General features: G+C 46.8%; 1 protein-coding gene across 1 annotated transcript in view; it reads right to left on the reverse strand.

Moving 5' to 3' along the window:
- Stk32b (serine/threonine kinase 32B) overlaps window positions 1-13,906 on the reverse strand; it is a 237,976-nt gene that overhangs the window by 145,750 nt on the left and 78,320 nt on the right. The window contains exons 3-4 of the mRNA XM_013353283.2: window positions 9,523-9,674; window positions 6,333-6,518 (exon numbers count right to left, since the gene is read on the reverse strand). Coding sequence (XP_013208737.2) covers window positions 6,333-6,518; window positions 9,523-9,674 — 338 coding nt within the window. The remainder of the gene's footprint in view (window positions 1-6,332; window positions 6,519-9,522; window positions 9,675-13,906) is intronic.

Here is a 13,906-nt window from a genome sequence, read left to right on the forward strand (position 1 = left end):
CTGGATCTCCTGTAACTGCTGTGTCTGGCAGTACACTTCTACCTCTTACTATTTTCAAACACCCAGAGTCACATACAAGCCAACAGGGAATGTGATGTGAAGACCAAGCTCTTACATCTATACACACTGGTGCTTTTGCCTGATGCTTCCTTCCTCCTGTCTGTCAGTTGGGGACAGAGTGTGACATCATCACTTTGTAGATCACCAAGTGTAAATGTGGAGCCCCGGACTACATGTTCAGGATGGACCAGGAGGGTTATTTCTACACCTCTGTCCTTCCTGGTGGACCATCTCCTCCAGCTTCTCTTCTGTGTCCTCAGGGATAGCAACTCAGGTATCCCCTGACCTGATTGTCTGAAGGCCAGAGCTGTGTTCAAAATCGCCAGGGATGCTGGGAATCAGAGAGAATGAAAGCATCTTTTAGGCCCTGCCTCTTCCCCCCTCACCCGGAAGCTGGGGACAGAGGTGTCCTTACAGTTGGCTCTTGGGGCAGGCTCTGACATGTTTCACACATGTTTCCACAGAATGCTCCAAAGAATTGCTCATTGCAAAACATAGCCAACACCTAAGGATTTGCCCCAAATCACATCAGGGGTGCAGTAAAGGCTGAGCCTTTGGAATGCACCCATGGTGGGGCCACATCCTCACTCTGCACTGATTTTCATGAGGGCCCTTCCCAGGGGTGGCTTGCTGAACATGGGTCAATCACTCAAAGCATGAAGAAGAGAAATCGGCATGCAGAAGGAGGGCAGAGAGCTCCAGACACTTACAGCTGCCGTTATTATTTTCACAAAACACCTACTGAATGTACTCTGTCCCCAAACCCATCTATGCCACCCCACAGCGGACACGCACGGGCGCTCAGCAGCACTCTCGATCTCTTTCACACCTTTTCAAAAAGTTTGCATTGGTAGCTGTAAGTTTCAGAACATAAGTGTTGCAGCAAAGAAATGGGAGCAAGAGGGGGGACGAGAGGAGGGAAGTAGTAGTGAAAGAACTCTGGAGGGTGGCATCCAGCCCCCACATGGTGTCATGTGGACTGCCTGTGCTCTCCAGTGCCTCCAGCAAGATGACAGATGAGCTTTGGTTGCCTTTGACATGACATCAAACACCCCTGAAGCAATGACAAACCCCTCACTTCCATTTAAATGGCAGGTCTGTCTGATCACAGGAAGGGACCATCTTGGTTTGATGCTGACCTGGTCCAACCACCTTCCTGTGCCACCTCAGTCTTCATGTCAGTCAGTGAAGGACCTGAGTTTGGTTCAGAGCTGTGGCAGGTGGGGGGATTCAAGGACATCACACAAGTTCCATGGGTGTTTTTATAATTGCTTTCAGTCGAAGGCAACTGAAGTTTCTTCCTGACCTATAGGTTCATATAGGCAAAGAGTATATCAATAATGACCTTGCGATGTCCCCAAGAGTGCAGGCGGTTCTCAGAGGCAAAATGAAGCTCGTGTGGGCAAGGGAGGTCCCTGTGTCATTAGGTCACCTCACAGCCTGCCCATGGAAGCTACAGAGTCAGTCAAAATGGTTGAAGGGGAGCATCGGTTCGCAAGGTCGTTTCTGCCACTGTGTTGGGAATGAGGCTGGGGGTAGCTGTCCACTGGCATCCGCAGGAACCAGGAGACAGGGCGCTGAAGGGCTGAGGCAGGCAGGAATCTGATAGCAGAACATTTTATAAGTGAAAATTTTCCTACTGCTGGGTGAGCAGTTAGCCATCGATCTGCCTAGGACATTGACAGAGCAAAGGTCTACATGCCGAATCGAAAAAACAAAAAAACAAACAAACAAACAAAACGGATATCTAGTATGAAGAGTGGAAGAGGGAATTACAAAGGAGACCGGGAAGAATTTCTGAGATGGGGATGCATCAGAGTTCTTCAGCAAGTTGCCCTGGCACCTACACTGTAGGAGAAACTTCACCTTCATACAAAGTGGTCCTGGAGCTAAGAAGAAGGATAGCAAAGGTAAGATCCTTTCATGGGTTACCTAACCCTCTGGAAACAAGCAGATCCCAGTCCCTACCAAGCTATCTAAATGCCCACATCTCAAGTCAGGGGTCAGTGCAAACATGTGATTCAACATGACAGTAGTCAGATGTCCACATAGGACAGACACTTCTATAGCTTCTGGGGCCATATGAACAATTCTGGGGCCATATGAACAATAAGGTGAGAGTTACCCTGGTTCAGGAGCTCCCGCTACCGCTGGTGATGGGAAATGCACTTGAGGAAATAAGTGAACACGCCACAAACAACAGCATGGGGCTGTGCTGAACCATCAAGTTTCTGAGCAGATGCAAATGACTTCCACTCCTTCCTTATAGCAACATCCACCCCGGTTCTTATAAGGTCCTGACAGCAAACCTAAAGTCTGATTCCAACAAAGGTCTCCCCGAAGAACTAGCGAGTTTGTTTGGGCTACTTACACAGATGCCCTGAAAATTCTTCACATAGCATGGATGATGGCATCCCCACAACTGCACACCACAACTGCGCAGATGCATACCACAACTGCACAGATGGAGCCCTTCAGTTAGCCTCCCCAACCTGTCTACTTTTGTAGCTCCCTGGAGATGGAGGGCATATGTAATCAGGGCAGAATTACGAACAAATTGCTGGGAGGAGTAGCTGGAATCTCAGAAGAGGGTTCAGTGGCTCCCCCCTCAACCCTTTGCTAAAGGAAATCAATAGTCAGCAGGCCCAATCATGATGGGCTCTTGGAAGCAGGTACAGATAAGCTGATGAAGAGAGTGGCTAATTTTGCTTCAAGGACAAAATTCTATAACACAGGACGACATGACAGGGGATGCCCAGGAACTGAATGGAGCCAAGTGATCTTCATGAAGCCAGAAGCCAGGTGGTCCCACGGAGGAACAGGCTGACTGTTGGCTCTCCTTCACAATCTTCTGATGGTGTCTGACAGGGACCAGGAGCCAGAGTATGTACGGATGGATCCCAGGAGGGATCCAGGAAGGAGGTGTCTGGTACACATCTGGCTTCAGAATCAGCAAATATCCTGATGTCCTCACATATTATTGGGGACAATGGTCAAGTCACTATCTTCAAAGACTTTTCTCATTTATCAATGACCACTATTATGACTCAAAATAGAACCTAAGCCCAGCTATGAAGCCCATTAGGGGCACTGATAATTGCTCCATGTAGGGCAAGGCCCAGCGTGTTGGGGCTGATCCAGCTTCATGTACAAATCCTGCCACTGAAGGTGCCCTGGATCAGCCCCATGCACCTACTACTGCAGCTGAAAGTGTCTGAAAGCTGCTGGGTGAGAGACTTCATGGACCTGGAGGCAGACCCTGCTCGGACTCTGGAATACGACAAATGCATTACAATGGAGTTCTGCATGCAATGACCCACATGTTGTGGGAAACTCCCCCGCCCTCTGAGCCCTGGTCTTTCGTCTAAGCCTAAAGGGACCCAAGGGTGTTCACTTTGTTCCATTTCTTTCAGCTCTGCATGGGTGTAAGGCTGGAGATCTATGGAAGGAGGGCTGAGAGGTGGTGCCGGGGAGCAGCCCAAGTCTGCAGAGAGAAAGTGATAGAGAGGGGACCCAAGTGTGTGCTTAAGATCAGACTCAGAGAGAAAGCACCGAAGAGACCTCGCAGAGTTCTGGGCAATGCTCAGCATGTACCTGTTACCATGTCACGCTACACATCACCATTCCTCAGGGAGCAGCAGCCAAGCCTCGGAAGGAGCAATGACTGATAGCATAAGTTTACAGTCAACAAGGCAAGGAGAAAACAGGGTGCAGGAACAATCCCCTGAGAGCATCAGGGTAAGTACAGGTTGAAGGCAGCATGGTCTTGGTATATCCCATCAGATGCCACTGTGATGTCAGTGGGTCCCCCAAGATCACGGGTTGGAGACACAGTCTCCATATTTGTCTTAGTAGTGTCTGGGACCCTTGGGAATTAGGGTTAAATTTGGTGCTGAGGTGGGCTGCTTGTGATGTTATGCGGGCCACATAAAAGCAGGAAGGGAGAGTTGAGTCTAGCTTCCTCTTTCTTACTACACAGTAACCCCTACCACACAGTGATGCAGCCCTCTGCAGAGGCTGGTGCCATATGCTCGGATTTCTCTGCCTCGAACAACCAGAGCACTGGGAAGCTGTGGGAGACACAGTGCTGGCTGTGATGTGGGTTTGCCTGATTGAAAAGCCGGTCATTGGTGGAGATGTGAAATTGGCAGAGGGGCTGTCTTGTAGGTGTCCTGAAAACATCATGCCAGGTAGAGAAAGCATCTGTGACGTAAAGATCTGTGGAACCGAGACCATGGAGAGGGTGTGCAGGTGGTGAGAAGCTGTCATGTGACTTTGAAACATAGGGATCCAGGACCCCGCCATCCCCATTTAATGGCACTGGCTCAAGCAGGTGAAGCCCTCCCCTTAAAATGTATTACTTTCCAGAGCAATGTTGGCACTCCTTGGGATATGAGCCTAGAATACAATGTTTCAGTCACTGAACATCCATCGGCTGAATCTACTCATTCACTGCCTCCTGCCAGCAACTGCATGCATATAGTCATCAGCAAATGTATAGATCCTTATCAGTGCTTCAGGCTTTCTCAAAAGGAAGTGTAAACATGCGCATGGTGAGACACCTCAGAATTTCCGAAAGGCTGTCACCCCTGGATCAGTTGACCTGAGCTTACAGAGTATGGAAGGGGTGGGATCGTTCTCCCCATTTTACGGGAGAGAAAACTGAGGCCTTCCAATGGTTATGCACCCATCAAGACCACGGACCATTTCCTGCCTCCACTGCTCTGCCCAGCACCTACTCATCACCCTTTTCCTCTTGTGTTGAAATGCATTCCTCTTTCATTTGCTATTTTAGAGGCTTAGCTATGAGCCCACTCAGAGAAGTTTGACAGATCCCAGACTATGGTGAGAGTTGAGTCCACCAGGCTATTCAGGAGCCAGTTTGTATTGACACTGGAAATCAACTGTGAAATTTTCAGAAGTTTGCATGCTGTCTGACACCAGCTTGTTAGATTGAAATCAACAATGGGTGCATCTGCTTCTCAGAAAATGGAAAACAGTGGGGACCAGGGCTTGTCCCCTTTCCCTACCCCTGAGAGAGCCGGTTGTTAAGATTTTACTAGCATACTCTGGTTTCCCATTTAAGAGCTGCTTTTGGTGAGCTTGTAATCTCGCGTGAATAGGTTAACCCCTTGGCCTCTCCAACTGTGAGATGGAGATGAAAATGTCTAGCTCTTAAGGCGGTACTGAGGCTTCAATGAGATGAAAGAGGAAAAGCCTCACAACATAAGTGACAATAAATCACTGTCACTACAGCGATTGAAAAAGCATGGTGCTGTGATTTCAATGTGAAGTGTCCCTACCGGTTCGTGTGCTTGTACACAGGTCCTCAGTTGGTAGGGCTGTTGGAGGAAGTGGTGGAGTCTTTGGAAGTTGGTCCCCTGATGGAGCAAATGGAAAACTACAGGTGTGTTGTTTGAACTACAGCCTGGCCCTGGATCCCCCTGAATTCTGTGCTTCATGGTCTGCCTAGACGAAACAAGTCATCTCACTGGGGCTCACTGCCTCAGACAGAGCCTCAACCCCACCCTTCCTGCTACAATGGACTGTAATCCCCCAAACTGTGAGCCAAAGCTAATCCCTTCCCCTTTTGGCTGCTTTCATCTGGTATTTGGTCACCACAAGGAGGAAAGTAGCAAATATAAACATGCAGCAATATTAATTCTGAGATTTAGTTACAGAAAAACACATGGAAAACACAGAAGGCTGTCAGAGAAATCTTCATGAAGTCACCATGCTGTGTCACCTCAACACAGCCAGAGGATCCCGGTAGTCCTGGCTTGTGCACATGACTCTTGCGTTGTTCCTTAGTAGGCTTTTGGGTCCCTTGGTAATTTTCTAACATACACAGCCATTCCCCTTACCCAGCTGCACTCCTCCTGAGCCCTGATTGGCAGTGTGGCCACTGACTTCTCACACAGCTCTCTGAGTGTCAAGGGGTGCCTGGTGAGTCATGTGACTCACACTCATAGCCCCCCCTCTGCAGCCCTTGACCATCGTAAGGAGAAGGGAAACCTGGAGTCTTCAAAGCTTGAGCCAGAGACAATAAGGGCAGTGCACATGTTAGGACAAGGAAGGACCCTGCACAAGACAGCACAGCCTCTTCCTCTGATGCCAGAGGTTACCATGGTGATGAGAGTGTCCTGGATACATGGAAGCCAATGACATCACAGTCAGAATTATAAAAACCTCACCAGCACTCTTCTTCTATGTCAGAGGGTGACCAGGGTGCCTCTTGGTCCCCAGGACACCATGGGTATTTGGAATCTCACTGCTTTAGTAATGGTGGGGATGCCAGGGAGAGTGAGTAGTCAGTATGGCACAGGAAAGGGCTATGTGGTGCTGCCTGACTTCTGTCCTCTGCCAGCTGTGGGATAGAGGTGATGATTGTGCTCAGTTCTAGCGCTGTATCCACCTCAGCACCTGGTGACCATAAGAGTACTGAGCCACAGAATTTCCTGTGTACCAGACACAAGATACACAGTGAAGGAGGAGGACTGGGCCCCTCCACAAGGGGAGCACTACTAAGGGAGGATGCAGAGCTATTCCATCTCTGGACGCTTAGAAAAACAAGACAGTGCCGGCCTCCATCAGGAATCTAGTGCACAATTGCCTATTACATGGATGCTTGCAGGAGAAAGAGCAGGCCTTCCCAGGAACCCCTGAGTAGTGGAGTTCCAGCAGCCGAAGAGGTGGGTGAGGGCCTGGAGAGGTGAGTGCACTGGGTCCTTGTTACCACTTAGTTACAGACTACTTGATGTGTGTGCAGCAAAATGTGCCAAGATGGTAGCAATGACAGCAGGGCAGGAAAGACTGGACACTGGATCAGAGCCCAGCCTTGGAGGACATTGTTCTGTGGACTTTTGGGATCGACAGTGATGCTTCATCTGCAAACCAGATCAGCATTTCAGTAAGATTTGCACTGTCAGAAAGACTGGCAAAGGCTGACTGTGGTGTTGGGTGCACACACTAGTTTGGGAGCTGTCTGAGATTACTTCTAAGGAAATGGTGGCTGTATTCTACAAAGGGCAGATCCTTTGTCACAGACTCTTGGGGGCTTTTAGTCCCCTCCTCTACCTCCTTCTCATCTCCCTGCTCCCGCCAGATAAGCTGTCTTTAAACGCTTTCCATAATCTTGTTTTAATGAAAAGTTTCAGGGTGGTACATGGACATATGGGTCTTGATTTGTCCTGTGTCTACTCATAGAAGGTTCTGGAAACATTGCTGCTATGACAAGTATTAACACTAAGGTCAGGACCCATCCTCTTCCTGTCCTGTAGGGGGCTCACTCTCGCAGCTGCCTAGATGGCAGCAGCAAGTGTGTTCTTTACCCAGTTCTACAATGCCTCCTCACAGTGAGTCTAGTGAGTAGTCAGTGGCGTGATGGAAACGAACTTCAAGCACACTGTGGAAATGTGAATAAGTTGCCTACCCACCAACTGTGAATGAAGCCAATAACCTGGTACCTGAAACCCAGTGTACATCTTCCAGAGTCCTCAAGTTCAATGGTGAAGGAAAGAGGAGGAGATACATCCATGCAGGAAGGTGGGAAGTGACCCCATGGAGGGATGCTCAGGCAGAGCCAGCCTGGAAGTGGTACCCCGTCCAATATGGAGCAGTTTAGTTGTTTCTCATCACTCACTTGGTCAGTAAACAACACCACGACATCACCATCCTTTCCCTTGGGCTTTACAGATGAGGAAACAGACACAGAAAGGCGCGTGTGCTTCTTCTCAAGGTCCGTGCCTTCCCCAGTGCAAGCTGGCATGGAAGGTCCATACACTGGGCTGCTTGCTGGTCCCATCTCTGGGGGACAGGATTCCAGGACCAGGCAGCCAGTGTGGTCAGTTCTGGTGAGGGTGATGGTTTCTCTCCTGTCTTGCTGACATCAGCATTATATATACTTTCTCCCTTTTCCTTCTCTTCTCTCTCCCTCTCTCTCTCCTTCACTTCCTCTCCCTCCCTTCCTCCCTCCCCCATCTCTCTTCCTCTTCTCTCTTCCACCTCCTATGACTTTCAATCTCTTCCTCCTAGAAGCACACAATTCTGTCAGATTATGATTCTCCAGATTATTGAGTCTCCATCTCCTCATCAAAATTAGGGTCTGGTTTGGGACCTCTTAGGTCCACAGCTGCCTCCTTGCTGATATTTATAGGATTGGCATAAGAAACGGTGAGATCAGGCTTGGAGGTAGAACACTGGGCCACCTTATCCCCTTCCCTCATCCTGTCCCTTCCCAGGACTCACTCAGACACTACCCTACCACCACCTTCTGTCTTGCAGATCTTCTTCCTCTTTCTCCTTTACCAGGATTGTCTTAATCCCAGGAGAGTAGCACAGCTTCACTTTGAGCAGGTAAAAATATTGCATTTGACAGCTTGGCTTGGGTTATCACAGCTCAGGAGCACAGATTATTCATTCCACAGAGGCAAAGCTGTCATGGAAACTAATCAATGCTAGGCTTCTGCTGGTGCCAATCACAGAGTCTGTCAGCAGGGAAGAGTGATGAGAGCAAGCCTTCCCAAGGCTGCAGTAATTCACCCTCTACGAAATGAACTCCAGAGCTGGCATGCAATTAATACAAGGCAGGGTGCCCCTGTAAACCCAACAAATAACTCAGCTCCATACTGGTCATACTTCTAGGAGGGCAGAAAGGCCACCCAGGGTGAAAAGAAGGGAGAAGTCTACCAAGGAGAAGAAGGAAGTGCATCTGGCAAACAAGTATCCGGTCAAGGAGTTAGGTGGAGGCCACGAAGCAGACAGTGTGCCTTCAAGTCCCATCTCTCCGCTTACTAGTAACTCGGTTCAGTGGCCCCATCTGTGAGATGGGGATAATAGAGTAATAGAAAGGAATTTAGGAGGGTGCCTGCCTGGAATTCCCGAGGGAAGCCTCGGGAACTGTGGAGGACTTTGGAGTACCTGACTGATGCAAAAGGAAATACCACGTGCATAGGTCCAGAGGCAGGCAATCATCAGCAGGTAGGCATTTCTAGAATGCAAATTCAACCGGAGATAATGATCAGGGATGGAATGGAGAGAAAGTTCCAGAAACATGGATTATACCAGGTGGGGTGTCAGAATCAGGAGCTGGAATTTATCACCTCCATTCAGGGTAGACTTGCTATATTGAATGAAACATCGGCTCCAGGTCCTTCTTGCCATTAGCACAATGTGTGGGGCTTTCTAGAACACCGGATACTATTTACCACTCTCATGAAACCTACTACATGCATCCTCAAATGTACATACACAAAATACATACACACACACACACACAAAATCTGTTTTCAACTCTGGTTTGTTCAATCAGAACAGAACAGAATTAAAATAAATGCTTAAAGGTTCATTGGTGAACAAACCCTACAGAATATTCGGGAGGCTGTAAACCCAGACCCCTGGATCCTTTCCCTTCTGGCAGTGCCAGGACAGCACCCTCAGGGGATCAGCAACTTCCCCACTCACCACAGGTTCACCAGGAATGGGTGCTCCAATCCCTGCATGATCTGCAGCTCCCGGAACACGTTCCGCACCTCATCCCTCTCCACGCACTTCTGTTTGTTCATGTATTTCATCGCATACATCTTCTTCGTGTCTCGCTTCTGCACGATGCATACCTGCAAGGTAGCCCGAGGGACCGGCTGTCAGAACAAGTGGAGAGAGAGGAAGAAGAGGAGAAGGAACGGAAAGCCCTCACTGACATTCCAGTCCATGTCTGGGTTTCATCCATCCCAAACACCTGCTAGCAAAGCAGCTTGGCTAAGCCTTTCTGCATCTACCAGGGAGGCACTGGACTAGATTTGGCATTTAAATGTGAACAGTGAGCGTTGACTGCGGACTCACTCAACACTGGAAATGCAGCCATAGATTCAGAAGATGGAAGGAGCAGTCCTGCCCTCTAAAAGTGCACAGTCCAATAAAGGCACTAGTGGCTACAGTTTCCAAGTACACAGGCCACAGACTATGACCCGGGCATGTATGCACACATGCTGTGGTTCCCCTCAGATTCCAGAAGCTGCAACCCAGGACACATTGTGCAGTCACAGTACAAACCTCACCTCCAGAGAGTACAGCCACGGGACACTTGGGCATGCATGCTTTGTCCAGTCCTGTGATTATACCATAGCTATTGTATGTACCTACAACACACCCTGCCCCAGTGACCTCATTCCTGGGACACTTGAGGAAACCTGGAGGAGCAGAGGGGGAGACAGCCCAAGAGAGAAGCTTTCTGTGCGCAGGCAACAAAACTGAAGAAGGGATCAGAAAACCCGAGCCTGCTGAAGGCCACATGGTGCCAGCACAAGCCTCAGATGCTTCATGCAGGGCTGAGAACTTGTGTTTGTCATGTGTTTGTCGTGATGGGTTTCAATCTTGCTTTGGTTCAATTTTTCCTTGTAACCCTTCAGTTCTCCTCTGTGATTGGAATGTTTGTTCTGTGCCTTGTATAATGGAAATGTATGACTTGATTTTGTTTTTATTTGATAGAGGTTTACAGTTGGGATGTATTGAGCCTCAGAAGAGACTCTGGCCTTTTGAAGTGTGAGGACAGAAAAGGACCATGGGGACTTTTGAGGTTGGAATGAATGTATTTTGCAGTATGAGATAACCATGACATTGTGGGGACCAGGGGTAGTGTTTAGAATATGCAATGACTCCCATAGGCTTATGTATTTGAACACTCGGTCCACAGCAGGCGCTGCTGTTTTGGAAGGTTGTAAAAGTTTTAGGTGATAAGCCTTGATGAAGGAAATGGTTTATTAAGACCGGACCTTGGGTCTTACAGCCCAGATACACTTCCTGTTCCCTCTGCTTCCTGCTCCTCTAAAATGCGAGGAGTCCCAGCTGCATACTCCTCCTCCATGGAGCATTCACTTCCTTGTCTTAACGTCTATCGGACACTCCAGCACCTTAAACTGCTTTCCCCCTGGCCACTCCAGATGTTCTTCTGAACATCTGTCTGAATTGAGTCGTTCAAAGTTCATCCTGCACCCCATGAAAGAATCGACAGGATATCAAGGAAGTGGAGTGCCCCAGGATTGTAAATGTCATCTGAATCTCAATGTACTAAATAGGGCATGCTGTTAAACCTCCCAAATACTGTTTTCCTAAGCAGCAAAACCAGTGGCATGGAGTTGAAGGTCTGTGATTCTTCACTGTGCAGTAAATTTGAGACACAGAGTAAGAGGACACAATCGTGCAGTGCACGAAGGCCTCTTGGGGCTCTGTCTGGTGGGGATTCAGGCTGGCTCCAGAAGCCCTGAGACCATGTCTGAAGGCAGACAGCAGTGGGTGGATAATGTCACCAATCAGGGCCTCTTGTTTCTGTTGCTTCTCATTTGCATTCTGAGAAGGGGACTGGAAACCAAACAGGAGACGGGAAGATGGGAGATTGAAGGAAGATGGCAATGTTCTGCATCTCAACAGATGTGAAACAAATCCCCAGATGCATGGTTTCAGGAAGAGCCTTCCCTCTGATGACTAACTGAGCAGGCGCTTCTGAAACCTGTTCGTTCTGTGAGAGCTAGAAGAGGTGTAGATTGTGTCTTGTGAACACTGTCGTGAACAGCAGACTGCCCACCCAACAGAGGAAAGCTGGGAGGTGGGCTGTCTCCCTCTGAGTTATTCAATCCTAGTTTACCAGTTTCTAAACAGAAATACATGACTCATACAAAAAAAAGTAATATGACTGATCTTAAAGGTTATTAGGCCTCACTAGCTCAAACTAAAATTAACAAAATAATTAAAATGCCGAAGAATTTGAAAGTGTACTTTAAGAAATTATAAATAACTTCAAAGAGGGTGTAAACAAGCAGATGAATAAAGTAAGGAAGTCAATTCAGGAGCTGAATAGCAAAACTAGCAGTGTGAATGGAAAATTAAGATTATGAAAAAAAATTTTAAAAAAATACTCAGAAATGTTGTAAATGAAAAGTCAATAAACCAACCAAATGAAGTAGTGAAAATCATTACAGACCAATTGAAGAAGAATAAAGAATATCAACATTGGAAACAAGACTGAGGAAATATTATATTCAACTAGCAACCAAGAAAAAGAAATAACTGTGGCTACAACATTCAAGAACTCTGAAACATGATCAAGATAGTTAAAAAAAATCACAGGGTTAAAGATGGAGGTAAATGCAGAGAAAAACCTACCCAGTGATATCACAGAAGAGAAATTGTAAAACCAAAGGAAAGACATGGACCACAAGTACTGAAGGTATTAAGAACCCTTAACATATATGACCAAAAAAAAAAAATTTGTCCACATCATACTATAGCTAGAATGCAATACTACAGAATAAAGATCCAATATTTTATCCACAAGAAAAAAAAACATGCAATAGCAAATTCATCAAAATCATCTCAGACCACTCAGAAAAATGCTAAAATCCAGAGAAGCACAGAGTGGCCTCATCCAAGTTCTGAGAGCAATAGCTACCAACCAAGAATTCTGTATCCAGAAAAGTTACTTTTCAAAGTTTATGGAAAAATAACTTCTACAAGAAACATGACTTAAGTAATCTATGAGCACCAAGACAGGGCTGTGGAAAATAGCTGAAGGGTTTCTACACAGAAAGAAAAGAGGTGGGCACACGTGGAATGCATAGAAAAGAATCAGTGAGAGAAATAACCAAAAGCATAACTAGGAAAGCGTCTAACATTCCCAACTCAGTTATCAAGGAATCCCCTGAGGTGACTAAGAGAGAAAAAAGAAAAATACATTAATTCAACAAGAGAACCAAAAAAGATTATAGGAATCAGCAATGCTTCTTGATTAAAAATTATAAATATAAATGGCCTTAACAATGTGATTAAAAGATGAAGACTAGGGCTGGAGAGATGGCTCAGAGGTTAAGAGCACTGGCTGCTTTTCCGGAGGTCCTGAGTTCAATCCCCAGCAACCACATGGTGGCTTACAGCCATCTGTAATGAGATCTGGTGCCCTCCTCTGCCTTGAGGCAAACATGCAGGCAGAACACTGTAGACATAATAAATAAATAAATCTTTTTAAAAAAAGATGAAGACTACCTCACTGGATCAAAACATACAAATCAGCTGTTTTCTAGAAGAAATATACCTCATTGGCAAAATACAGACTCAGAGTCAAAGGATAGGAAAATACATTCCAAGCAAGCAGAAGCAAAAAAAAAAAAAAAACCCAGGTTAGGAAAGTCTAAGCCAAATAGTAGCACGTGACTTCAACATTCCATTTTCATCAATAGATAGATCATACAGACCCCAAAATAGTGGGGCTGGGGGGTGGTTCAACAGTTAAGAGCATTTGTTGCCCTTGCAGACATTTGAGTTTGGGTCCCAGCCCCACGTGGTGGCTCAAACTTTCCGCAACCCCAGTTCTCTGGGATCTGAAGCCCTTGTCTGAACTCTGCAGGAAACAGACATGCACATAATGCACATGTATTGATGTATAACAATAAAATTGAAGCAACAATTGTCTCCTAATTCAGAAAATCCTGGGATTCAATATTGAATTCTACCATGCCTTTAGAGAAAAATGTCAACACTCTTCCAATTTTTCCATAAGATAGAAAATAAACGTTACTAAATTCTTTCTACAGAACCAGAATCACAGTGTTTTAAACAGTAGCAGTAAACAGTGAAGGATACAACAAAAAGGGAGCTACAGATTAATTTCCCAGTGTTCACAGATATAAAAAAAATCATCAATGAAATTCCTGAAAACCAATTTTAAGAACCTGTTTCAAGAATAGCCTTTTACGGTCTAGTTTCTGGATGGAGGTGGGCGGTCCTTGGACTTCCCACAGGTCAGGGAACCCTGATTGCTCTTCAAGCTGATGAGGGAGAGGGACTTGATCGGGGGAGG

This window comes from Microtus ochrogaster, unplaced genomic scaffold, assembly GCF_000317375.1.
Source record: "Microtus ochrogaster isolate Prairie Vole_2 unplaced genomic scaffold, MicOch1.0 UNK5, whole genome shotgun sequence".
Classification (NCBI taxonomy): Eukaryota; Metazoa; Chordata; class Mammalia; order Rodentia; family Cricetidae; genus Microtus; species Microtus ochrogaster.